Here is a 27,602-nt window from a genome sequence, read left to right on the forward strand (position 1 = left end):
AGGGGGGAGAGATTGTTGCGGGGAGAGATTGCAGGGGGAGAGATCCCTGGGGGAGGATCGTTGCGGGGAGAGATCATAGGTGGAGAGATCGCATGGGGAGAGATTGTTGTGAGGAGAGATCACAGGTGGGAGAGGTCGCAGGTGGGAGAGGTCGCAGGTGGGAGAGGTCGCAGGGGGAGAGGTCGCAGGGGGAGAGGTCGCAGGGGGAGAGATCGTTGTGAGGAGAGATCGCAGGTGGGAGAGATTGTTGCGGGGAGAGATCGCAGGGGGATGATTGCTGTGGGCGAGATCATAGATGGAGGATTGTTGCGGGGAGCAATCGTAGGTGGAGAGATCGCGGGGGGGAGAGATTGTTGCGGGGAGAGATCATGGGGGGCGAGATCACGGAGGGGGAGTTCACAGGGGGAGAGATCGCAGGGTGTGGGATTGCTGGGGAGTGATCACAGGGGAGAGAGATCGCTGTGGGGAGAGATTGCGGGTGAAGAGATCGCAGGGGAGAGATCGCAGTGGAGAAATCTCGAGGGGAGTGATTGCAGGGGGAGAGATTGTTGTGAGGACAGATCGTAGGTGGGAGAAGTCGCGGGGGGAGAGGTCACAGGGGAAGAGGTCGCGGGGGAGAGGTCGCACCGGGAGAGTTTGTGCGGGGAGATCGCAGGAGGAGAGATTGTTGCGGGGAGAGATCGCAGGTGGGAGAGATCACAGGGGGAGAGATTGTTGCGGGCAGAGATCGCAGTGGGAGAGATCGCGGTGGGAGCGATTGTTGTGAGGAGAGATCGCAGGTGGGAGAGATCGCAGCGGGGAAAGATCGCAGGTGGAGAGTTCACGGGGCGATATATCGCGGGGGGAGAGATCGCGGTCGGAGAGATCGCGCGGCAACTCGGAACGCAGCCGTTAAATTTAAATGGTAGCCAAAATCTGAGTAACGCAGCCTCATTAACCTATTATAATCACAGACCCGCCTCTCCAGAGTGGGTTACTCAGCCGTACCCCAACCCGTCGAGGTAGGTGCGTTCGCGGCAGGCTGGGGTCACGTTTCCCATTTTTGGCAATTGAGCCCCACCCCCACCCCCACTGACTCTCTCCTGCCCATGATGGGGAGGGATAAAATCCACCCCCTGGAGTGTGAAGTGAGGAAGGATGGTGCCATCAGAGGAGCTACTGATTCTGTAAAGGCTACCAAGTGAGAAGTGAATCCTGCTGCTGGCTGCTGGTGAAGGGCGCGAGGAAATGTGTGTTTGTAATGAGAATGACAGGTGGTATAGTGTGCCATTGTGCTGGGTGTTGAAGGATGTTTTGGAGGGAAGGGAATTGTTCAGTGCTGGGGAGGGGCGAAGGACTGTTATGATTTGTTGTTACGGATATGGAAAAATAAAGAGCTATACTCACCCTTGCTACACTTGAAGCGCTTACTGCACTGCATCCAACTCCTTGGGGGTGATGCTCCTGGAGTGGACTCTCCCTGCAATCTGTCGTCATGCCTGGTGAACACATGTTTAGGGATTTTCCTCCCATTGGCTGGAAAGAAAACTTCCCTTCTTGCCCTGTCCTCTTCTAGAAGACCTCCAGGGAGGCTTCAGAGAGCCTTGGGGCTTGCCTGTTACTCATCTTTCAGCAGTTCCTTCCTCCATCAATCCAACAGCCAAAAAGAAATGCAATCACACTTTAAGAGGTACATTCCCGTTTTAAATAGGCCTCTGACTGACTCGCTGCAAAGTTCGCTGCCAAAGTGGACGGGTTTCCCGTTGTGTCAGCCAATTGTGTTTGACAAACCAACTGGAGTTTTTTGAGGATGTAACTGGTAGAATAGATAAGGGAGAATCAGTGGATGTGATTTATTTGGATTTTCAGAAGGCCTTTGATAAAGTCCCACATAAGAGGTTAGTGTGCAAAATTAAAGCACATGGGATTGGTGGCAATATACTGGCATGGATTGAAAATTGGTTAACAGACAGGAAACACAGAGTAGGAATGAATGGGTCTTCTTTGGGGTGGCAGGCAGTGACTAGTAGGGTACCGCAGGGATCAATGCTTGGGCCCCAGCTATTCACAATATATATCAATGATTTGGATGAGGGAACCAAATGTAATATTTCCAAGTTTGCTGACGGCACAAAACTAGGTGGGATTGTGAGTTGTGAGGAGGATGCAAAGAGGTTTCAAGGTGATTTCGACAAGTTGAGTGAGTGGGCAAATACATGGCAGATGCAGTATAATGTGGATAAATAGATTTCCACATCGTTCACCTGAGGAAGGAGGAAGCCTCCGAAAGCTTGTGAATTTAAAATAAAATTGCTGGACTATAACTTGGTGTTGTAAAATTGTTTACAATTGATAAATTTGAAGTTATCCACTTCGGAAGGATAAAACAGAAAGGCAGAGTATTATTTAAATGGTGATAGATTGGGAAATGTTGATGTACAAAGAGACCTGGGTGTACTTTTACACCAGTCACTAAATGCAAACTTGCAGGTGCAGCAAGCAGTTAGGAAGGCAAATGGTATGTTGGCCTTCATTGCAAGAGGATTTGAGTACAGGAGCAAGAATGTCTTACTGCAGTTATTCAGGGCCTTGGTGAGACCACACCTGGAGTATTGTGTGCAGTTTTAGTCTCCTTACTAAAGAAAGGATATACTTGTCATAGAAGCAAACAAGTCAGCTTGGAAGACAGGGCAAATATGTGAGGGCAAGGCTGGATGGCATCTATTTTAATGCAAGGAGTCTTGCGAATAAGGTGGATGAACTGAAGGTGTTGATAAACACATGGGAGTATGATATTGTTGCTGTCACAGAGACATGGTTGAGGGAGGGGCAAGACTGGCAGCTCAATATTCCGGGGTACAGAATCTTCAGGCGAGACAGAGGGGGAGGTATAAGAGGAGGGGGGGTCGCAATATTAATTAAAGAATCAATTACTGCCATAAGGAGGGATGATATATTAGCAGGTTCCTCTAATGAGGCCATATGGGTGGAGCTTAAAAACAAAAAGGGGGCAAGCACTTTGATGGGAGTGTACTATAGGCCCCCAAACAGTCAGGGGGAGATAGAGGAACAGATATGTAGGCAAATCTCAGAAAATTGTGCAAATAATAGGGTAATAATAGTGGGGGATTTCAACTTCCCCAATATTAACTGGGATACTCAGAGTGTAAAAGGCTTAGAGGGTACAAAATTCTTAACGTGCATCCAGAAGAGCTTTTTGAGCCAGCATGTAGAAAGTCCTACAAGAGAGGGGGCGGTACTGGACCTAATTCTAGGGAATGTGGCCGGCCAAGTGGAAGAAGTGCTAGTAGGTGAGCACTTTGGTGACAGTGACCATAATTCGGTGGGATTTAAGGTGGTCATGGAAAAGGACAGGGAGGGGCTGGAAATAAAGGTTCTAAATTGGGGGAAGGCCGATTTTAATAGGATAAGGCAGGATCTGGCCAAAATGGACTGGGATCAGCTGCTTGTAGGAAAATCCGCATCGGAGCAATGGGAGTCTTTCAGAAGGGAGATTGAGACCATACAATGGCAACATGTTCCCATAAAGGTCAAGGGTAGTTCCAAGAACTCCAGGGAACCTTGGATGTCAGGGGATATACGAGAATGGATTAGGAAAAAAAGGAGGGCTTTTGGCAGATACAAAAGGCTAAAGACGGAGGAAGCCCAAGAGGAGTACAAAAAGTGCAGGGGGATACTTAAAAAAGAAATTAGGAGATCAAGGAGGGGCCATGAAATAACACTGGCGGGCAAAATAAAGGAAAATCCTAAGATGTTTTATAAGTATATTAAGGGTAAGAGGATGACTAGGGAAAAAATAGGGCCCATTAGGGACAAAAATGGCAATCTGTGTGTGGAGCCGGCAGATGTAGGAGGGGTTCTAAATGAATTTTTTGCATCTGTTTTCACTATGGAGAAGGACGATGTAGACATAGAAATACGGCAGGGGGACTGTGATATACTCGAACATATTAACATCGAGCGGGAGGAGGTATTGGCGGTTTTAGCAGGCCTAAAAATGGATAAATCCCCAGGCCCGGACGAAATGTATCCCAGGCTACTGTGTGAGGCAAAGGAGGAGTTTGCGGGGGCTCTGACACATATATTCAGAACCTCTCTGGCCACAGGGGATGTGCCAGAGGACTGGAGAACCGCTAATGTAATACCATTATTCAAGAAGGGGAGTAGGGAAAAACCGGGGAACTACAGGCCAGTGAGCCTAACATCAGTGGTAGGAAAATTATTGGAAAAAATTCTGAAGGACAAAATTAGTCTCCACTTGGAGAAGCAAGGATTAATCAGTGATAGTCAACATGGCTTTGTCAAGGGAAGATCATGTCTGACTAATTTGATTGAATTTTTTGAGGGGGTGACTAGGCGTGTGGATGAGGGTAACGCAGTGGATGTGGTATACATGGATTTCAGTAAGGCCTTCGATAAAGTCCCCCACAGGAGACTGGTCAAGAAGGTACGAGCCCATGGAATCCAGGGTGCCTTGGCACTTTGGATACAAAACTGGCTTAGTGGCAGAAGGCAGAGGGAGATGGTCGAAGGTTGTTTTTGTGACTGGAAGCCTGTGGCCAGTGGGGTACCACAGGGATCGGTGCTGGGTCCCTTGCTGTTTGTGGTCTACATTAATGACTTGGATATGAATGTAAAAGGTATGATCAGTAAGTTCGCTGATGATACAAAGATTGGTAGGGTGGTAAATAGCGAAGAGGATAGCCTCAGTCTGCAGGACGATATAGATGGGTTGGTCAGATGGGCGGAACAGTGGCAAATGGAATTTAACTCGGAAAAGTGCGAGGTGATGCACTTTGGAGGGACTAACAAGGCAAGGGAATACACAATGAATGGGAGGACCCTAGGCAAGACAGAGGGTCAGAGGGATCTTGGTGTGCAAGTTCACAGATCCCTGAAGGCGGCGGAACAGGTAGATAAGGTGGTAAAGAAGGCATATGGGATACTTGCCTTTATTAGCCGAGGCATAGAATATAAGAGCAAGGAGGTTATGATGGAGCTGTATAAAACACTGGTTAGGCCACAGCTGGAGTACTGTGTGCAGTTCTGGTCACCACACTACAGGAAGGATGTGATCGCTTTGGAGAGGGTGCAGAGGAGATTCACCAGGATGTTACCAGGGCTGGAGCGCTTCAGCTATGAAGAGAGACTGGGAAGATTGGGTTTGTTTTCCTTGGAGCAGAGGAGGCTGAGGGGGGACATGATTGAGGTGTACAAAATTATGAGGGGCACAGATAGGATGGATACTAAGGAGCTTTTTCCCTTCGTTGAGGGTTCTATAACAAGGGGACATAGATTCAAGGTAAAAGGCGGGAGGTTTAGAGGGGATTTGAGAAATAACTTTTTCACCCAGAGGGTGGTTGGAGTCTGGAACTCACTGTCTGAAAGGGTTGTGGAGGCAGGAACCCTCACAACATTCAAGAAGCATTTGGATGAGCACTTGAAATGCCATAGCATACAAGGCTACGGACCAAATGCTGGAATATGGGATTAGAGTAGACAGGGCTGATGGCCGGCGCGGACACGATGGGCCGAAGGGCCTCTATCCGTGCTGTATGACTCTATGACTCTATGACTCTATGAGTGCAGCGAAGGTTCACCAGACTGATTCCTGGGATGGCAGGACTGTCGTATGAGGAGTGATTGGGTCAACTCGGCCTGTATTCACTCGAGTTTAGAAGAATGAGAGGGGATCTCATTGAAACATATAAAATTCTGACAGGGCTAGACAGACTGGATGCAGGGAGGATGTTTCCCCTGGCTGGGGGGTCCAGAACGAGGGGCATTGTCTCAGGATACAGGGTAGGACATTTGGGACTGAGATGAGGAGAAATTTCTTCACTGAACCTGTGGAATTCTCTACCACAGAAGGCTGTGGAGGCCAAGTCACTGAATTTTTTTAAGAAGGAGCTAGATAGATTTCTAGACACAAAAGGCATCAAGGGGTATGGGAGAGAGTGGATATATGGTATTGAGATAGAGGATCAGCCATGATCATATTGAATGGTGCAGCAGGCTCGAAGGGCCGAATGGCCTACTCCTGCTCCTATTTTCCATGTTTCTATGTCCTGGCAACATCCTCGTAAATCTCCTTTGCACCCTCTCTAGTGCAATTACATCCTTCCTGTAACGTGGTGACCAGAACTGTGCGCAGTACTCAAGCTGTGACCTAACTAGTGTTTTATACAGTTCCAGCATAACATCCCTGCTTTTATATTCTATGCCTCGACTAATAAAGGAAAGTATTCCATATGCCTTCTTAACCACCTTATCTACTTGTCCTGCTACCTTCAGGGATCTGTGAACATGCACTCCAAGATCCCTCACTCCCTCTACACCTCTCAATATCCTCCCATTTATTGTGTATTCCCTTGCCTTGTTTGCTCTCCCCAATTGCATTACCTCACACTTCTCCGGATTGAACTCTATTAGCCACTTTTCTGCCCATCTGACCAGTCCATTGATATCTTCCTGCAGTCTACAGCTTTCCTCCTCACTATCAACCACACAGCCTACCTTTGTGTCATCTGCAAATTTCTTAACCATGCCCCCACGTTTAAGTCCAAATCGTTAATGTATACTGCAAAAAGCAAAGGACCTAGTACCAAGCCCTGCGGCGCCCCATAGGAAACAGCCTTCCAGTCGCAAAAACACCCGTCGACCTTTGCTTCCTGCCATTGAGCCAATTTTGGATCCAATTTGCTACATTCCCTTGGATCCCATGGGCTTTCACTTTTTTGACCAATCTGCCATGTGGGACCTTGTCAAAAGCCTTGCTAAAATCCATGTAGACAACATCAATTGTGCTACCTTCATCGATCCTCCTTGTCACCTCCTCGAAAGTCTTCAGAGAGAGACACAAAAACTCACTACTGCATTGGGTCAAAAGGATAAGAACATACAAGCTCCTGAAATCTTTGCTAAAACTGGCCTCCTTCTATGATACTATGATACCAGTCCTTTAAATTCTATAGTAGCAGGCTAGTTTCTACTCCTAATAGGCAATCTCCCAATTACTCATGTTGTTCGTGCTTAGAGGTCATCTTGAATATTGAAATTTGGCTGACCCCAGACATCATGGTAGAGTTAACCAATTTCACAAGCGTGCTAGGGTTCACCCACTTCACAACCACGCAAGGGTTCACCCATTTCACAACCATGGTATCATGGTGTTATAGTATGTTACGACACAAAAGGAGGCCATTTGGCCCATTGTGCCTGTGATAGAGCTATCCAATTAGTCCGATTCCCCTGCTTCATCTCCTTGGCCTGTACATATTTTCCCTTCAAGTATTTATCTAATTCCCTTTTCAAAATCATTATTGAATCTGCTTCCACCACCCTTCCAGGCACTACGTTCCAGGTAATAACAACTCTACTTAAAAATAAATGTTTCCTCATTTCGGCTCTGGTTCTTTTGCCAATCACTTAAAATCTGCGACATCTGGTTACCGACTCATCTGCCACTGGAAACAGTTTCGCCTTATTTACTTTATCAAAACCATTCATGATTTTGAACACCTCTATCAAATCTTCTCTGTTCCAAAGAGAACAACCCCAACTTATGAGTCTAACTGGATTGCGCTTACAAAAAGCCGGCATGGGCTCGATGGGCCAAATGGCCTCCTTCTGTGCGGTAACCATTCTATGATTCTATGGTTCTCCAGTCTCTCCGCATAACTGAAGTCCCTCATCTCTGACACCATTCTAGTAAATCTCCTCTGCACCCTCTCTAAGGCCTTGACATCCTTCCTAAAGTGTGGTGTCCAGAATTGAACTCAATACTCCAACTGAGGCCTAACCAGTGTTTTATTAAGGTTTAGCATAACTTCCTTGCTTTTGTCCTTTATCAAATGTCTTTTGAAAGTCCATATACACTACTCTCATCAACCCTCTCCATTACTTCATCAAAGTACTCAATCAAGTTAGTCAAACACAATTTTCCTTTAACAAATCTGTGCTGACTTTCATTTATTAGCCCATACTTTTCCAAGTGCCAATTAATTTTATCCTGGATTATTATCTCTAAAATTTTCCCCACCACCAATATTAGGCTGACTGGCCTGTAATTGTCAGGTTTATCCCACTCCCCTTTTTTGAACAGAGTGTAACATTTACAACCTTCCAGTCCTCTGGCACTGCCCCCATATCTAAGAAGGATTGGAAGATTGTGGCCAGAGCCTCTGCAATTTCTATCCTTACTTCCTTCAGTAATCTAGGATGCATCCCATCTGGACTGGGTGACTTTTCTACTTTGAATATTGCCAATCTTTTAGGTATCTCCTCTTTATCTATTTTTGTCCTATCCAATATCGCTATTACTCCTCCTTTACTGCTACAATAGCAGCATAAGAACATAACAAATAGGAGCAGATGTAGGCCATAAGATCATGGTTGACCTTTGACCTCAACTCCATTTTCCTGCCCGATCCCCATATCCCTTGATTCCCTTCGAGTCCAAAAATCTATCAATCTCAGTCTTCAATATACTAACAACTGAGCATCCACAGCCCTCTGAGGAAGAGAATTCCAAATATTAACAACCCTCTGAGTGAAGAAATTTATCTTCGCCTCAGTCCTAAATGTCCGATCCCTTATCCTGAGTCTATGCCCCCTAGTTCCAGACTCTCCAGCCAGGGGAAACATCCTCTCAGTATCTACCTGTCAAGCCCTCTTAGAATCTTATATGTTTCAATGAGATCACCTCTCATTCTTCTAAACTCCACAGAGTATAGGCCTATTCTATTCAATCTCTCCTCATAGGACAACCCTTTCATTCCAGGAATCAATCTAGGGAACCTTTGTTGCACTGTCTCGAAGGCAAGTATATCCTTCCTTAGATAAGGAGACCAAAACTATACACAGTACTCCAGGTGTAGTCTCACCAAAGCCCTGTACAATTACAGCAAGACTTCCTCACTCTTGTACTCCAACCCCCTTGTAATAAAGGCCAACATACCATTTGCCTTCCTAATTGCTTGCTGTACCTGCATGTTAACTTTCTGTTTTTCATGTACAAGGACACCCAAATCCCTCTGAACACCAACATTTAATAGTTTCTCACCATTTAAAAATTATTCCATTTTTCTATTCTTCCTATTAAAGTGAATAACCTCACATTTCCCCCACATTATATTCCATCTGCAACCTTCTTGCCCACTCACTCAACTTGTCTAAATCGCCTTGAAGCCTCTTTGCATCCTCCTCACAACTCATGATCCTACCTAGTTTTGTGTCGTCAGCAAACTTGGAAATATTACATTTGGTTCCCTCATCCAAATCATTGATATATATGGTGAACAGCTGGGGCCTAAGCACTGATCCCTGCGGTACCCGACTAGTCACTGCCTGCCACCCCAAAAAAGACCCATTTATTCCTACTCTGTGTTTCCTGTCTGTTAACCAATTTTCAATCCATGCCAGTATATTAAAACCAATGCCATGTGCTTTAATTTTGCACACTAACCTCTTGGGCCTGATTTTAGCAGGCCTGCGGGTTTCCGGCGGGTTGGGTTTCGGGTGCGTGGCCTCCGCGCCCGGTGAAATTAGTGGGTTGCCCGCGCGATCGTAGCAGGCAATGCACTAATTGGAATCACTTACCTGCTCCTCCGGGCTCCGCGCTGCTGGTCTGCGCGTCGGGCGGGCTGCGCATGCGCAGTACGATCTGTCAGCTGGAGGCTCTCTACTTAAAGGGGTAGTCCTCCACTGACAGATGCTGCAACCAATGGAACAAATTACAGCATGGAGCAGCCCAGGGGGAAGGCTGCTCCCAGTTTAATGATGCCTCACCCCAGGTATCATCAGATGGGGTGAGGAGGAGGGGGAGGACAGAGATCTTCCACCCGGCGGGTGGGAGGAAGCGGCCTGCCTCTGCCACCAAGAAGGCCTGGCTCGAGGTGGCAGAGGGGGTCACCTGCACCATCAACATATCGCCCACCTGCATACAGTGCAGGAGGCGCTCCAATGACCTCAGTAGGTCAGCCACAATGAGAACACGTAGTCTTTCCCCTACACTCCGTCTGCCACAACACTGCCCCCACCCCACATCTCCTTCGGCACCGCCAACACTACTCTGTCACATCACCCCTCATACCCACTGAAACCCCATCCTCATCTTACCTGCACCTACTCACCTCGCCAGTACTCACCCGCCACTAATACGCAACCCAATCCTTATACAATCTCATGGCTCTATCCCATACTCACCCTCTCGTGCATCTCTCTCACGGCCAGCCTCACTCAACCTGCCACCACCTGTGCTGCAGCCACAGGGCACGCATCGCATATGTGCAGTAGGCAGCGTACGGCAAACGTGTCGTGAGCATGAAGGGGATGCACAAGGGTGTCTGAGGGTTTGCCATGGGTGTTACCTATATTGAATTTCAGAGCAACAAACATCACACATTATATTGGCACCACCACTGCCATGTCTCCGCGAATCATGTCTGTTGTGTCCAATAATGCCCGCTCCTGGGTATCACTATGAGGACCCACCACTGATGCCACCCATTGTGTTACTGCAGAGTAGGTGCAGGTGTATTTGCAGGGCTCTTCCGCGCAGACGACTGAGAGACATCGGCGGTGTACCCGGCTGCACCCTGGAAGGATGCGGAGGAGAAGTTGTGGAGGGCAGTGGTGACTTTGGCAGCGACAGGTAAGCAGATGGTGCTGGGGCCAGCCAGGAGCAGCTCGGCATGAAAGAGCCTGCAGATCTCCACGACTACATGTCGAGTGAATCTGCGCCTCCGTGTGCACTGCTGCTCGGAGAGGTCCGGGGAGCTGCGCCTCGGTCTGTGAACCCTGTGGCGAGGGTAGTGCCCTCTGCGACGCGTCTCTCTCTGCGGTAGCCCTCCCTCCTGCTGTACAGGTGGATGTGTCACAGCACTCTGTTGTGGATGGCGAGGCTGCTGGGGCTGGTCATGCTGTTCGTCCTCCGAGGATGTCAACGCACCACCCATCTGGCAGGTGTTGGTCTGAGGGGTTGTGCAGGGTAGGTAGGTGGTTCCTCGCACTGGGGCTGCGGTTTCACGTCGGTCTGTCCTCTGGCTTGGCGGGGGGTGGTGGAGGGCAGGGGTTGCCCTACGTGACGCGGTGGCCTCCTGCGTGGGTGAGGGCTCTCCCACCCGCTGTGGAGTGCACCTTGGCAGCTGCCACAGGCTACTGGCTGGAACACGACCGGTTGAAGGGAGACTGTTTCCCCCAGTGTGTGAAACTCACTGCCTTGAAGCTAAAATCCCACACTTCCTGTTTTGACAGCTGCTTCAGCTCATTTAATGACCTCAACAAGCAAGGTAAGTACACTCAAGTGGAACCCCGCTGGCTTTAATTGCCTGCGGAATTCCCACCAGCGGGGCCTGCGCACGCAGCCCCGCACGTCAGCGCGGCACCCGGAAGTCATAGAGTCATAGAGTCATAGAGTTATACAGCACGGATAGAGGCCCTTCGGCCCATCGTGTCTGCGCCGGCCATCAGCCCTGTCTACTCTAATCCCATATTCCAGCATTTGGTCCGTAGCCTTGTATGCTATGGCATTTCAAGTGCTCATCCAAATGCTTCTTGAATGTTGTGAGGGTTCCTGCCTCCACAACCCTCTCAGGCAGTGAGTTCCAGACTCCAACCATCCTCTGGGTGAAAAAGTTATTTCTCAAATCCCCTCTAAACCTCCCGCCTTTTACCTTGAATCTATGTCCCTTTACCTTGAATCAGTGGCCGGGATCTCGGCGCGATCCGGTCACGTGACTGGATATCGGGATTTTCGGGGCCCCCCCGCTGGAAACCCGCAGGAAACCCGACGCTAAAATTGAGCCCCTTATGTGGGACCTTATCGAATGCCTCATCGAAATCCAAATATACTACATCCTCTTCTCTAGTGAAGACCGATGCAAAGTATTCATTTAGGCCCTCAGCCATACCCCCTACAAGAAGGTCTCCTTTTTTGTCCCTAATCGGCCCCACCCTTCCCTTGACTACCCTTTTACCATTTATATGTTTATAAAAGACTTTTGGGTTCCCTTTTATGTAAGCTGCTAATCTATTCTCATACTCTCTCTTTGCCCCTCTTATTCCCTTTCTTAGATCTGTATTTAGCTTGGTTCTATATTGTATGATGAACCTTATAGTTGTCAGAAGGCTCCTTTTTCTGTTTCATTTTAATCTCTGTATCTTTAGTCATCCAGGGAGTTCCAGCTTTGGATGCCCTTCCTTTCCCCCTTGTGGGAATGTGTCTACTCTGTACCTGAACCAACTCCTCCTTGAACGCCTCCCATTGTTCAATTACTGTTTTTCCCACCAAGTTTTGAATCCAAGCCTCCAGGGCTAGATCCCTTTTTAACTCACTGATATTAGCTATGTAGGGGTAACCCACTTCACATCAACTAGGTGTGAATTACGTGCCACCCTACTTTCGCTCATGATTGCAGCCAAATGGAAAGTCTAGGCCTGGAGACCCTTGATATGTAGAGCTAGCAAAAATCTAACCTTGTCCTAACAGTTTATGGTATCAAACTTGACTCTATCCAGCAGAGGCCTAGTGTCCCTGGCAACCTCATCACCCATAAGACCATAAGAGATAGGAGCAGGAATAGGCCATTTGGCCCCTCGAGCCTGCTCCGCCATTTAATGAGATCATGGCTGATCTGATTTTTACCTCAACTCCACTTTCCCGCCCTTTCCCCATATCCTTTGACTCCCTTGCTGATCAAAAATTTGTCTAACTCAGCCTTGAATGTATTCAATGACTCAGCCTCCACAGCTTTTTGGGGTAAAGAATTCCAAAGATTCACGACCCTCTGGGAGAAGAAATTCCTCCTCATTTCCGTCTTAAACGGGCGATCCCTTATTCTGAGACTATGCCCCCTAGTTTTAGATTCCCCCATGAGGGGTAGCATCCTCTCAGCGTCTACCCTATCGAGTCCCCTCAGAATCTTGTATGTTTCAAGAAGATCTCCTCTCATTCTTCTAAACTCCAATAAGTATAGATCCAACCTGTTCAATCTTTCCTCATAAGACAACCCTTCCATACCCGGAATCAACCTAGTGAACCTTCTCTGAACTGCCTCCAATGCAAGTATGTCCTTCCTTAAATAAAGGCACCAGAACAATTTAAGATACAGCTAGGAACTAAAGGCTGGGATGCTAGCTGCCCGTCATGGCATTTGTCTGACCAAACATTTTTGCAATGTAGAATCATTTTGGTAAGTAGTTGTCAACCATTGTTAATGTCCATCCAGATCCTGTTGCCTATCACCACTCAAACACTGGAATTGTTTTATTTTTCTAGTAAGTGAAGATGGTGAGCCATAATTTTTTCCTTGTGCAAAGAAAAAATTTGTATGCTACGAGCAGACACAGCAATATACTTCTTTTGTAGTCATCTACTGGCCACTGCCAAGTCCCCAAAATAGGGTGAAGTGGGATTTGTTTCTTAAGAACCATTTTGATATGGCTAAATTCATTAATCCTATACTCATAGCACTTAAACACTTGAAGCCAATTCCCCGACCCGGGCTCAGTCCCTTCAACATTTCACTGTTATGTGGGAAAAAAATACTTTTAACAAACTGGCAACCTGACATTCATCACGTATTATTTTATGTTGGTGATCACACACCAGCTGTGCGTTAATGGAGCAGTCCTCTTTTGATACAGGTAAGGGGCACTCCTCACCGCAGGAGCACAGAGGCCCACTTAGATTCCATATAGCCCAAGAGACTGTTAGCAAAAATGAAAGTGCATGGAATTGGAGGCAACCTATTGACATGGGTAAGGAATTGGTTAGGAGGTAGAAGACAGAGAGTAGGGATAATGGATATGTACTCCAATTGGCAGGATGTGACTAGTGGTGTCCTTCAGGGATCCATATTGGGGTCTCAGCTTTTCACTATATTCATCAATGGCTTAGATGAAGGAATAGAGAGTTGAATATCCAAATTTGCTGATGACACTGTAAGTGTAGATGGGAGCAGTAATTGGAAAGGGACATTGATAGATTAGGTGAGTGGGCCAAACTGTCGGAGATGGAATTCAGTGTGGGGAAGTATGAGATCATCTAATTTGGAACTAAGAAAGATAGATTAGAATATTTACTAAATAGTAAGAAGCTAAGAACTATGGAGGAGCAGAGAGATTTAGGGTAATAAAAACAGAAAATGCTGGCAACACTCAGCAGGTCAAGCAGCATCTGTGGATAGAGAAATGGAGTAAAGGTTTCAGGTCGATGACCTGAAATATTAACTATTTCTCTCTCCATAGATGTTGCCTGACCAGCTGAGCAATTCCAGTATTTTCTGTTTTTATTTCAGATTTCCAGCATCCGCAGTATTTTGCTTTTGTTTTAGAGAGATTTAGGGGTCCATGTACAGAAATCACTAAAAACCTGTGGACAGGTACAAAAAATAATTTAAAAGGCTAACGGAATGTGAGCCTTTATCTCAAGGGGCTGCAATACAAAGGGGTAGGAGTTATGCTAAAGTTGTAGGACCCATCTGGTTAGGCCCCATCTGGAGTACTGCATTCAGTTCTGGGCACCACACCTCAAAAGATATACTGGCCTTGGAGGGGGTGCAGCGCAGATTCACCAGAATGATACTGGGGCTAAAAGGGTTAAATTAAGAGGACAGGTTGCAGAGACAAGGTTTACATTCCCTTGAGCATAGAAGATTAAGGGGTGATCTAATTGAGGTGTTTGAGATGATTAAAGGAATTGATAGGGTAGATAGAGAGAAATTATTTTCTCTGGTGGGTAAGTCCAGAACAAGGGGGCATAACCTTAAAATTGGGCTCAGACTAATTTCTGCCCTAGAGATTCAAACACATATTTCCCTAAAAGTATAAATGCAGGTAGATAAACCATAAAAATGGCTAATAGTATTTTGGGTTTTATAAATATAAGCATAGAGTATAGAAGTAAAACAGCAAAATCTAAAACATCAGATAAGCCAAAGTTAGAGTACTGTATGCAGTTTAGGGCACCCCATTAGAGAAAGGACACTAAAGCCGTGGAGAGCATACAGCCGAGATTCACCAGGATGATGCCAGGGATGGGAAACTATAGTTAGCAGGAAAGATTTGAGATATTGGTTTTGTATTTTGCTTTTGTTGTCTTTACAATCGAAGGAATCTTACAACACCAGCACCGACCCCTGCGGAACACCACTGGCTACTGGTTGCCAGTCCGAGAATGAACCATTTATCCCAACTCTCTGTTTCCTATTAGATAACCAATCCTCCACCCATGCCAGAATATTACCCCCAATCCAGTGATTCTTTATCTTGAGCAATAATCTTTTATGTGGCACCTTGTCGAATGCCTTCTGGAAGTCCAAATACACTACGTCCACTGGTTCCCCTTTATCCACCCTGTACATTATGTCCTCAAAGAACTCAAGCAAATTTGTCAGACATGACTTCCCCTTCATAAAGCCATGCTGACTTTGTCCTATTAAATTATGTTTATCCAAATGTTCCGTTACTGTCTCCTTAATAATAGACTCCAAAATTTTACCCACCACAGATGTTAGGCTAACTGGTGTTAGCCACTTTACAATCTATATTAACGATTTGGAGGAGGGGACCAAATGTAACATATCAAAGTTTGCAGATGATACAAAGATGGGAGGGAAAGTAGAGAGTGAGGAGGACATAAAAAACCTACAAGGGGATATAGACAAGCTGGGTGAGTGGACGGAGATTTGGCAGATGCAATACAATAGTGGAAAATGTGAGGTTATGCACTTTGGCAGGAAAAATCAGAGAGCAAGTTATTATCTTAATGGAGAGAAACTGGAAAGTACTGCAGTACAAAGGGATCTGGGGGTCCTAGTGCAAGAAAATCAAAAAGTTAGTATGCAGGTGCAGCAGGTGATCAAGAAGGCCAATGCAATGTTGGCTTTTATTGCTAGGGGGATAGAATATAAAAACAGGGAGGTATTGCTGCAGTTATATAAGGTATTGGTGAGACCGCACCTGGAATACTGCATACAGTTTTGGTGTCCATACTTAAGAAAAGACATACTTGCTCTCGAGGCAGTACAAGGAAGGTTCACTCGGTTAATCCCGGGGATGAGGGGGTGGACATATGAGGAGAGGTTGAGTAGATTGGGACTCTACTCATTGGAGTTCAGAAGAATGAGAGGCGATCTTATTGAAACATATAAGATTGTGAAGGGGCTTGATCGGGTGGATGCGGTAAGGATGTTCCCAAGGATGGGTGAAACTAGAACTAGGGGGCATAATCTTAGAATAAGGGGCTGCTCTTTCAAAACTGAGATGAGGAGAAACTTCTTCACTCAGAGGGTAGTAGTTCTGTGGAATTTGCTGCCCCAGGAAGCTGTGGAAGCTACATCATTAAATAAATTTAAAACAGAAATAGACAGTTTCTTCGAAGTAAAGGGAATTAGGGGTTACGGGGAGCAGGCAGGAAATTGGACATGAATTTAGATTTGAGGTTAGGATCAGATCAGCCATGATCTTATTGAATGGCGGAGCAGGCTCGAGGGGCCGATTGGCCTACTCCTGCTCCAATTTCTTATGTTCTTATGATAAACCCAGCAATTATCGGCCTGTCAGTTTAACCTCGGTGGTGGGGAAACATTTAGAAACGATAATCCGGGACAGAATTAAGTCACTTGGACAAATGTGGATTGATTAGGGAAAGTCAACACGGATTTGTTAAAGGCAAATCATGTTTAACTAACTTGATAGAGTTTTTTGATGAGGTAACAAAGAGGGCAGATGAGGCAATGCAATTGATGTGATGTATATGGACTTTCAAAAGGCGTTTGATAATGTCGCATAATCGGCTTGTCATCAAGATTCAAGCCGATGAAATAAAAGGGGCAGTAGCAGCATGGATGTAGAATTGACTAAATAACAGGAAGTGGAGAGTAGTGGTGAATGGTGGCTTTTCGGGCTGGAAGGAGGTAGAGAGTGGTGTTCCCCAGGGTTTTTTTTGTTCGTTCATGGGATATGGGTGTCGCTGGTAAGGCCAGCATTTATTACCCATCCCTAATTGCCCTTGAGAAGGTGGTGGTGAGCCGCCTTCTGCAACTGATGCAGTCCGTTTGGTGAAGGTTCTCCCACAGTGCTGTTAGGTAGGGAGTTCCAAGATTTTGACCCAGTGACAATGAAGGAACGGTGGTATATTTCCAAGTCGGGATGGTGTGTGACTTGAAGGGGAACGTGCAGGTGGTGCTGTTCCCATGTGCCTGCTGCCCTTGTCCTTCTAGGTGGAAGAGGTCACGGGTTGGGGAGGTGCTGTCGAAGAAGCCATGACAAGTTGCTGCAGTGTATCCTGTAGATGATACATGCTGCAGCCACGGTGCGCAGGTGGTGAAGGGAGTGAATATTTAGGGTGGTGGATGGGGTGTCAATCAAGCGGGCTGCTTGGTCCTGAATGGTGTCGAGCTTCTTGAGTGTTGTTGGAGCTGCAGTCATCCAGGCAAGTGAAGAGTATTCCATCACACTCCTGACTTGTGCCTTGTAGATGGTGGAAAGGCTTTGAGGAGTCAGGAGGTGAGTCACTTGGTGCAGAATACCCAGCCTCTGACCTGCTCTTGTAGCCACAGATTTATGTGGCTGGTCCAGTTAAGTTTCTGGTCAATGGTGATCCCCAGGATGTTGATGGTGCGGGATTTGGTGATGGTAATGCCGTTGAATTTCAAGGGGAGGTGGTTAGACTCTCTCTTGTTGGAAATGATCATTGCCTGGCACTTGTCTGGTGCGAATGTTACTTGCCACTTATGAGCCCAAGCCTGGATGTTGTCCAGGTCTTGCTGCATGCGGGCACGACTGCTTCATTATCTGAAGGGTTGTAAATGGAACTGAACACTGTGCAATCATAGAATCATAGAAGTTTACATCATGGAAACAGGCCCTTCGGCCCAACATGTCCATGTCGCCCAGTTTATACCACTAAGCTAGTACCAATTGCCTGCACTTGGCCCATATCCCTCTATACCCATCTTACCCATGTAACTGTCCAAATGCTTTTTAAAAGACAAAATTGTACCTGCCTCTACTACTGCCTCTGGCAGCTCGTTCCAGACACTCACCACCCTTTGAGTGAAAAAATTGCCCCTCTGGACCCTTTTGTATCTCTCCCCTCTCACCTCAAATCTATGTCCCCTCATTATAGACTCCCCTACCTTTGGGAAAAGATTTTGACTATCTACCTTATCTATGCCCCTCATTATTTTACAGACTTCTATAAGATCACCCCTTAACCTCCTACTCTCCAGGGAAAAAAGTCCCAGTCTATCTAACCTCTCCCTATAAGTCAAACCATCAAGTCCCGGTAGCATCCTAGTAAATCTTTTCTGCACTCTTTCTCGTTTAATAATATCCTTTCTATAGTAGGGTGACCAGAACTGTACACAGTATTCCAAGTGTGGCCTTACTAATGTCCTGTACAACTTCAACAAGACATCCCAACTCCTGTATTCAATGTTCTGACCAATGAAACCAAGCATGCCGAATGCCTCCTTCACCACCCTATCCACCTGTGACTCCACTTTCAAGGAGCTATGAACCTGTATTCCTAGATCTCTTTGTTCTATAACTCTCCCCAACGCCCTACCATTAACGGAGTAGGTCCTGGTCTGATTCGATCTACCAAAATGCATCACCTCACATTTATCTAAATTAAACTCCATCTGCCATTCATCGGCCCACTGGCCCAATTTATCAAGATCCCGTTGCAATCCTAGATAACCTTCTTCACTGTCCACAATGCCACCAATCTTGGTGTCATCTGCAAACTGACTAACCATGCCTCCTAAATTCTCATCCAAATCATTAATATAAATAACAAATAACAGCGGACCCAGCACCGATCCCTGAGGCACACCGCTGGTCACAGGCCTCCAGTCTGAAAAACAACCCTCTACAATCACCCTCTGTCTTCTGTCGTCAAGCCAATTTTGTATCCAATTGGCTACCTCACCTTGAGATTTAACCTTATGTTTTTTTTTTGTTTTTTTTTTATTTGTTCACGGGATGTGGGCATCGCTGGCAAGGCTGGCATTTATTGCCCATCCCTCGTGAGATTTTTTACAACTGAGTGGCTTGCGAGGCCATTTCAGAGGGCAACAAAGAATTAACCACATTGCTGTGGGTCTGGAGTCACATACAGGCCAGACCGGGTAAGGATGGCAGGTTTCCTTCCCTAAAGGACATTAGTGAACCAGATGGGTTTTTAATGACAATCTGGTAGTTTCATGGCTATCGTTACTGATACTAGTATTTTAATTCCAGAGTTTTTATTTAATTAATTGAATTTAAATTTGCCAGCTGCCGTGGCAGGATTTGAACTTGTGACTCTGGATTTTAGTCCAGGCCTTTGGATTACTAGCCCAGTAACATAACCACTACGCTACCGTACCATGCGGTACCTTGTCAAAGGCTTTGCTAAAGTCCATGTAGACCACGTCTATTGCACAGCCCTCATCTATCTTCTTGGTTACCCCTTCAAAAAACTCAATCAAATTCGTGAGACATGATTTTGCTCTCACAAAACCATGCTGACTGTTCCTAATCAGTCCTTGCCTCTCCAAATGCCTGTAGATCCTGTCTCTCAGAATACCTTCTAACAACTTACCCACTACAGATGTCAGGCTCACCGGTCTGTCGTTCCCAGGCTTTTCCCTGCCGCCCTTCTTAAACAAAGGCACAACATTTGCTACCCTCCAATCTTTAGGCACCTCACCTGTAGCTGTCGATGATTCAAATATCTCTGCAAGGGGACCCGCAATTTCCTCCCTAACCTCCCATAACGTCCTGGTCCCGGAGATTTATCTACCTTGATGCGCATTAAGACTTCCAGCATCTCCCTCTCTGTAATATGTACACTCCTCAAGACATCACTATTTATTTCCCCAAGTTCCCTAACATCCATGCCTTTCTCAACCGTAAATACCGATGTGAAATATTCATTCAGGATCTCACCCATCTCTTGTGGTTCCACACATAGATGACCTTGTTGATCCTTAAGAGGCCCTACTCTCTCCCTAGTTACTCTTTTGCCCTTTATGTATTTGTAGAAGCTCTTTGGATTCTCCTTTGCCTTATCTGCCAAAGCAATCTCATGTCCCCTTTTTGCCCTCCTGATTTCTCTCTTAATTCTACTCCGGCAATCTCTATACTCTTCAAGGGATCCACTTGATCCCAGCTGCCTATGCATGTCATATGCCTCCTTCTTCTTTTTGACTCGTGCCTCAATCTCCCGAGTCATCCAAGGTTCCCTACTTCTACCAGCCTTGCCCTTCACTTTATAAGGAATGTGCTTACCCTGAACCCTGGTTAACACACTTTTGAAGGCCTCCCACTTACCAGACGTCCCTTTGCCTGCCAACAGACTCTCCCAATCAACTTCTGAAAGTTCCTGTCTAATACCATCAAAATTGGCCTTTCCCCAATTTAGAATTTTAACTTTTGGGCCAGACCTATCATTCTCCATAGCTATCTTAAAACTAATGGAATTATGATCACTGGTCCCAAAGTGATCCCTCACTAACACTTCTGTCACCTGCCCTTCCTTATTTCCCAAGAGGAGGTCAAGTTTTGCCCCCTCTCTAGTCGGGCCATCCACATACTGAATGAGAAATTCCTCCTGAATACACTCAACAAATTTCTCTCCATCCAAGCCCTTAATGCTATGGCTGTCCCAGTCAATGTTGGGAAAGTTAAAGTCCCCTACTATTACCACCCTATTTTTCTTGCAGCTGTCTGTAATCTCCTTACATATTTGCTCCTCAATTTCCCGTTGACTATTTGGGGGTCTGTGGTACAATCCTATCAAAGTGATCTCTCCCTTCTTATTTTTCAGTTCTACCCATATAGACTCAGTGGGCGAACCCTCGGATATATCCCCTCTCACTACTGCCGTGATGGTCTCCCTAATCAAGAACGCAACTCCCCCTCCTCTCTTACCTCCTGCTCTATCTTTCCTATAGCACCTGTACCCTGGAACATTGAGCTGCCAGTCCTGCCCCTCCCTTAGCCATGTTTCAGTAATAGCTATAATATCCCAGTCCCATGTACCCATCCATGCCCTGAGTTCATCTGCCTTGCCCATCAGACTTCTTGCATTGAAATAAATGCAGTTTAATCTAGACTTCCCTTGGTCTTTGCCCTGCTTTCTCAGACCATCTGTCCGTTCATGTTTTGTACACTCTCCCTTACTGCCTTTTGTTTCTGTCACCACTTTACTTCCCACTGACTTCCTGCATCGGTTCCCATCCCCCTGCCACTTTAGTTTAAACCCTCCCCAACAGCACTAGCAAACACTCCCCCTAGGACATTGGTTCCAGTCCTGCCCAGATGCAGACCGTCCAATTTGTACTGGTCCCACCTCCCCCAGAACCGGTTCCAATGGCCCAGGAATTTGAATCCCTCCCTCTTGCACCATCTCTCAAGCCACGTATTCATCCTAGCTATCCTGTCATTCCTACTCTGACTAGCCCGTGGCACTGGTAGCAATCCTGAGATTACTACCTTTGAGGTCCTACTTTTTAGTTTAACTCCTAACTCCCTAAATTCAGCTTGTAGGACCTCATCCCGTTTTTTACCTATATCGTTGGTACCTATATGCACCACGACAATCATCAGCGAACATCCCCATTTCTGACCTTATGATGGAGGGAAGTTCATTGAGGAAGCAGGTGAAGATGGTTGGGCCAAGGACACTGCCCTGAGGAACTCCTGCAGCAATGTTCTGGGGCTGAGATGATTGGCCTCCAACTACCACTACCATCTTCCTTTGTGCTTGGGATTGGTACTAGGAACACTGCATTTCTTGATATATATTAATGACTTGGATTTGGGTGTACAGGGCACAATTTCCAAGTTTGCAGATGACACAAAGCTTGGAAGTGTAGTGAACAGTGAGGAGGATAGTGATAGACTTCAAGAGGACATAGACAGGCTGGTGGCATGGGAGGACACGTGGCAGATGAAATTTAACGCAGAAAAATGCGAGCTGTTGCATTTCGGTAGGAAGAATGAGGAGAGGCAATATCAAACAAAGGGCACAATTCTAAAAGGGGTACAGGAACAGAGAGATCTGGGGGTATATGTACATAGATCGTTGAAGGTGGCAGGGCAGGTTGAGAAAGCAGTTAAGAAAGCAGACGGGATCCTGGGCTTTATAAATAGAGGCATAAGAGTACAAAAGCAAGGAAGCCATGATGAACCTTTATAAAACACTGGTTCGGCCACAACTGGAGTATTGTGTCCCGTTTCTGGGCACCGCACTTTCGGAAGGATGTGAAGGCCTTCGAGAGGGTGCAGAAGAGATTTACTAGAATGATTCCAAGGATGAGGGACTTTAGTTATGTGGATGGACTGGAGAAGCTGGGGTTGTTCTCCTTGGAACAGAGAATGTTGAGAGGAGATTTGGTCGAGGTATTCAAAATCATGAAGGGTCTATACAGGATAGAGAGAAACTATTCCCAATGGTGGAAGGGTCAAGAACCAGAGGACACAGATTTAAGGTGATTTGCAAAAGAACCAAAGGTGACATGAGGAAAAACTTTTTACACAGCGAGTAGTTAGGATCCGGAATGCACTGCCCAAGGGGATGGTGGAGGCAGAGTCAATCATGGCCTTCAAAAGGGAACTGGATAATTACTTGAAAGGAAAAAAAATTCAGGGCTACGGGGATAGGGCAGGGCAGTGGGAGTGGCTGGATTGCTCTTGCATAGTGTCGGCACGGACTCGATGGGCCGAATGGCCTCTTTCCATGCTGTAACCTTTCTATAATTCTATGACATCCTCTCTCTCCAGCACTGCAATATTCTCCTTAATTAATACTGCCATCCCCCCTCCTTTCTTCCCTTCCCTATCTTTCCTGAATACCTTGTATCCAGGAATATTTAGTAGCCAATCCTGCCCTTTTTTGAGCCAGGTCTTTGTTATTGCCACTACATCATATTCCCATGCAGCTAATTGCACCTGCAGCTCTCCAACCTTGTTTACTTTGCTTTGTGCATTTACACACATGCACTGTAAGCTTATCTTCGACGTTGTTGTATTCTCTCTTAATCTGATCCTACCTAATACCATACTAGTGCTCTTACTCTAGTGCTATCTTTCTCTCCCAATCCTTTGTGCATGTTGTTTCTCCTTTCCAATGCTACATCCTGGTGCTCATCCCCCTGCCAAATTAGTTTAAACCCTCCCCCACAGCACCAGCGAATCTCCCGCAAGGACATTGGTCCCAGCTCTGTCGAGGTGCAACCCCTTTGGCCTGCACAGGTTCCACTTCCCCCAGAACTGGTCCCAATGCCCCAGGAATCTAAAGCCCTCCCTCCTGCACCATCTCTCCAGCTACACATTCTGCTCTATCCTCCTATTTCTATACTCACTAGTGCGTGGCACCGGGAGTAATCCGGAGATTACCACCTTTGAGGTCCTGTTTATTAATCTCTTTCCAATTCCCTGAAATCTTCCTGCAGGACCTCACCCTTCTTTCTACCTATGTCGTTGGTACCGATATGGACCATGATTTCTGGCTGTTCACCCACTCTCTTCAGAATGTTCTGCAGCCGCGCAGTGGCATCCTTGACCCTGGCACTCATGTTGGCACTTTTCCCTCAAATTTGTCATCCTTTTTACCGTTCTCCAGTTCATTCTGGTACTTTTCTTCCTTCCCCCAGATTGTGTTGGCAATCTTCTTCCTTCCTCCAGTTCAACCTGGTACTTTTCTTCTTTCTCTCGCTCATGTTGGCACTATTCTTCTTTTCCCCTTCCCAGATTATGTTGGCACTCTTCTTCCTTTCTCCCACCCCAGTTCACAATGGAACCCTTCTACCTCCACCAATTTGTTTTACTTCTTTTTTCCTTCCCCTCGCTCTGTGTTCATTTCGGCACTCTTATTTCTTCATCAGTTCACTCTTCTTGCTCTCCCTTCCCCCAGTTCACTTCAGCACTCTTCCCCTAAACTTATGAAATATATCGATGTCAAAAGTATTAGTCTATATGAAACTCTATTGATGTTAACATTGATTATTATAATTCAAAACCTTTTCTTTCTGTTGATGCAATTAAAGTATGAGCAGAGTGTGTTGATTTATCAGTAAGTCATTCACGCTCCCTCTGGATTACATAAAGAAATGCTGCTCATCCTTTATCTTATATTTGTAATTACCTCATATACATTCTGTAATTTAGGGTTGGTGTCAACACTCCTCCGGAAATGTCAATGGTGCATGAGATTTGGTTCTTGGAGGTCATCTTGGGATTACACAAGGGACTTTTAATACCAAGGACAGAATCATAGAATATAAAAGGGACTCAACCCATAAAATAATGAGACTGAAAATGTTTCTGTAAAGGTCACTAGCATGCTGAGTTGAATGTTTCTGCTGTTCGTACCCTGAAAGGTGTGCGCACAAAAGAGATGGGATTTGACATACATTCCAAAGGTCTCCAGAAGAACTGCAACCTGTCAGCACTGACATTTATTTTTCTCTTCAGTTTCCATCACTTTCAGCAAAATCCAAGTCAAATTCATTGAATTAAAAGGAGAGGTGAAAGATAAATTTGGCTAAATATGGTTCGGATTTTGAATATTAACACTAGGGTTTACTAGATGTGACATTGAAATTTTAATAATTTCAGGGCATCCATATGTTTCTCTTTTGAACTAGGTCTATTACATACCTGCTTAGTGAGTTGCTCTTCACAGAGCTTGTAAAGTACAAAGAATTTCTGAGCTAGCAACACGTTGTCCAAAAATCCGACACTGGCAAGCTTCACCCTTATAATGATCTGAAACAGATAAAACAAATTTTACAAAGAAACTATGCTTCAACTTCAAATGGAATAGAAATAAATAGAGATATATTTATATTTAGATATACATAAATAAACAAACAGACCTGTATCACTGAACACCTGCTGAATTAGTAGTGCAGGTATGTACGGCTACATACACTTAGGTATCATAATCAAGGTCTCTGAATCTGAATCTGCTGTTAAATCTGAGTACTATAATTTTCCCTGAGTTCATTTAGATTTTTTTCTTGCCATACAGAAACTTATTGTCAATGATTAAATTGAAATCTTGGCTTTGACTGAAACTTGGCTCATGGGTGGTGACACCTGGCCCTCACTGAAGACTTCCCACCTGGATAAAATTTCCACCACTTGCCCTGCCCAAACTGCTCCCATTCAGGTGTACTGCAAAGCTCTTCTGGAACGGTCCAGGCACTAGAAGTGCTACTTGATTATCTTGATTATTTGCTCAATGATGTTTCTTGTGGCAACATGACTCTCATTGTAGGCCTGCTGTGCTGTCCTAACTGGAGTCATGAGCCAAATTCAGAGGGGAAAACCCTTATTGCCCAATAGCCAGCCTACACAACATGGAGGCCTAGTTGGAATAAAGGCGGCGCAGAGGACTGGCGTAGAATGAAAGAGTCATGACTGCTGCCAGGATAGTGGGCACAGGCCTGCATGATGCGCTGCCCGTGGTCACAAACCAGTTGTCCATTAAGGGAGTGGAATCCCTTGCAGTTGATAAATATTCCAGGGTGCTGATGTGGAGCAAGGCAATGTGCGTGCAGTCAATGGTCTAGTACATCATGGGGAAGTCTGCCATGCGGGCAAAACCTTGTGCTCTCATCCTGCCTCTCTCTGTCAATAGGGAAAGAGATGTAAGTGTTTTTCTTGGTGTAGTGCCTTGGTGACCTCCCTGCTACATCGGTGCACCGTGAACTGTGAAATTTTGTTGACGTTACCTGTTGCAGCCTGAAAGGAGCCCGCAGCATAAAAGTAAATGGTGACGGTGACCTTGACAGCTACAGGCAGTGCTGTCCAAACACTGGTTTGAGGCTGCAGTTGTGGCTGCAGCAACTAACAAAGCTCGGTAACAACCTCCTTGGTAAAACGTTGCTCCTCACTGAAGTTGAGGTAGGAGACGTGCTCCCTGAAGACCCTCTGTGGATATGACCTCCTGCCGAGTACCCTTCTCCTCCTCCCTCTTCTGGCAGCTCGTCCTGCTATGTGGTGTCTCCCTTGATGCTCCCAATCATGCTCTATACCGAGAGGCAGCTCCATCAGGCCACCCATGTTTGCAGGCAGACAATCAATGAGGCAAAAAACAACAGCTGTGCAAAAGTAACCAAACCTCTCTCTTATGTAGAGAAAGTGAACTCTGAAGAGTGGTAGAACACAGCAAAAAATACATAGAAGTGAAACAGTAGCCAGAAGTAGTGAACCAGCAACTAACCTGTAAATACTGAATGATCCCGTCAAATATTGCTGATGAGAGGGCCTTCATGCCAGTTTACGTCCCATTGTGCTGAGCAAGGTCAGCATGTGGCATCCAATTATTTAGGGTGGTCCAAAATGGTAAGTGCATCCCGTACACAGCAGATGACCATCATCTGCATAATTATCTGGCTGCTTTAAAGCCTGCTGGCGTGCAAATCTGATGCGACGCTGCTTCCTACAATAAAATTGTGGTCGGAAGGCATCATTCCCGCCATTTTAGGTACTTAGGAGGCCATGTAGCACCTAAAAACAGGCATTACGCAGCCCAATTTCTAGACCTATGAATGCTCTCCATAAACTGCCGTGGCCTGCCAATTGAAATCTCTAAGAGAAAGCCTCTGCTTACTGAGTTGTCAATCACAGAGAACTCAAGCCAATCAAGGCCCTGCCCTCATCTCAAAAGTCTGTCAATCAAAATTACCAACTCCCGCTCGGGTCTATCATTTGACCCGTGTCCAGGGGGATTCTAAGGGGTCGATTTTCGGATGGCAGAGTGGGTGCGTTTGTGGCGGGGGAGCTGCTAAAATTGGGGATTCCCGGGGCAGGTCCGGAGCCCGGCTCCAACCCGCCCACTTCCGGGTTTCCCAATGATGCGCACGCAGCCCCTGCATGTGGGACTCCCACCGGCAATTAAAGCCGGCGGGATCCCACTTAAACCAATTAATTACATAGTTCAGGTCGTTTGCAGACCTGATTGGGAGGATATTTTAGGAGGGGTGGGATTTTCATATCAACTGTGCGTGTTTCCCGTACTGGGGGAAACACTCTCAGTTGAAGCAGACGTGTTGCAGCCACCAGCCTGTGGGAGCTGCAAAGGTCCATTTGACAGGTTAGGGGGGAGACCCCCACTCTTTGCAGGAAGCCACTCTGTCACTTTGGACAAAGTTTGGCCTGCACCATCCTCCTCCTAACACTAAAATTCACCAACTTGGAACCTCAAATCTGGTGTGCAGACACATGTACCTACCTTGCGGACCCCCTCAAACGTACATCTTCCAGATGGGGGCCGCTATAGCTGCAGTCATGACCTCATTGGAGGACAAACAGCATCACCAGCCTCGCCGGCTGCACCATCCACCTCTGACACGTGGAGCTCCACAACACAGTGCTGTGACACATCCACCTGCACAGCATGAGGGAGAGCAACCGCAGAGAGAGAGATGCGTCGCAGAAGGCACTACCCTTGCCACAGGCTCGACAGACCAAGGCTCAGCTTCCTGGACCTCTCTGAGCAGCAGTGCACACGGAGGCTCAGAGTCACTCGACATGTAGTTGTGGACTTCTGCAGCCTCCTTGATGCCAAGCTGCTCCCAGCTGGCCTGAGCACCATC

The 27,602-nt window shown here is 46.3% G+C and overlaps 1 protein-coding gene across 1 annotated transcript in view; it reads right to left on the reverse strand.

Moving 5' to 3' along the window:
* Positions 1-27,602, reverse strand: part of LOC137322209 (dynein axonemal heavy chain 8-like) — a 1,675,662-nt gene that overhangs the window by 629,438 nt on the left and 1,018,622 nt on the right. The window contains exon 54 of the mRNA XM_067985325.1: positions 24,658-24,765. Within this exon, the coding sequence (XP_067841426.1) occupies positions 24,658-24,765 (108 nt within the window). The remainder of the gene's footprint in view (positions 1-24,657; positions 24,766-27,602) is intronic.

The sequence above is a fragment of the Heptranchias perlo genome, chromosome 5 (genome assembly GCF_035084215.1).
Source record: "Heptranchias perlo isolate sHepPer1 chromosome 5, sHepPer1.hap1, whole genome shotgun sequence".
Taxonomy (NCBI): Eukaryota; Metazoa; Chordata; class Chondrichthyes; order Hexanchiformes; family Hexanchidae; genus Heptranchias; species Heptranchias perlo.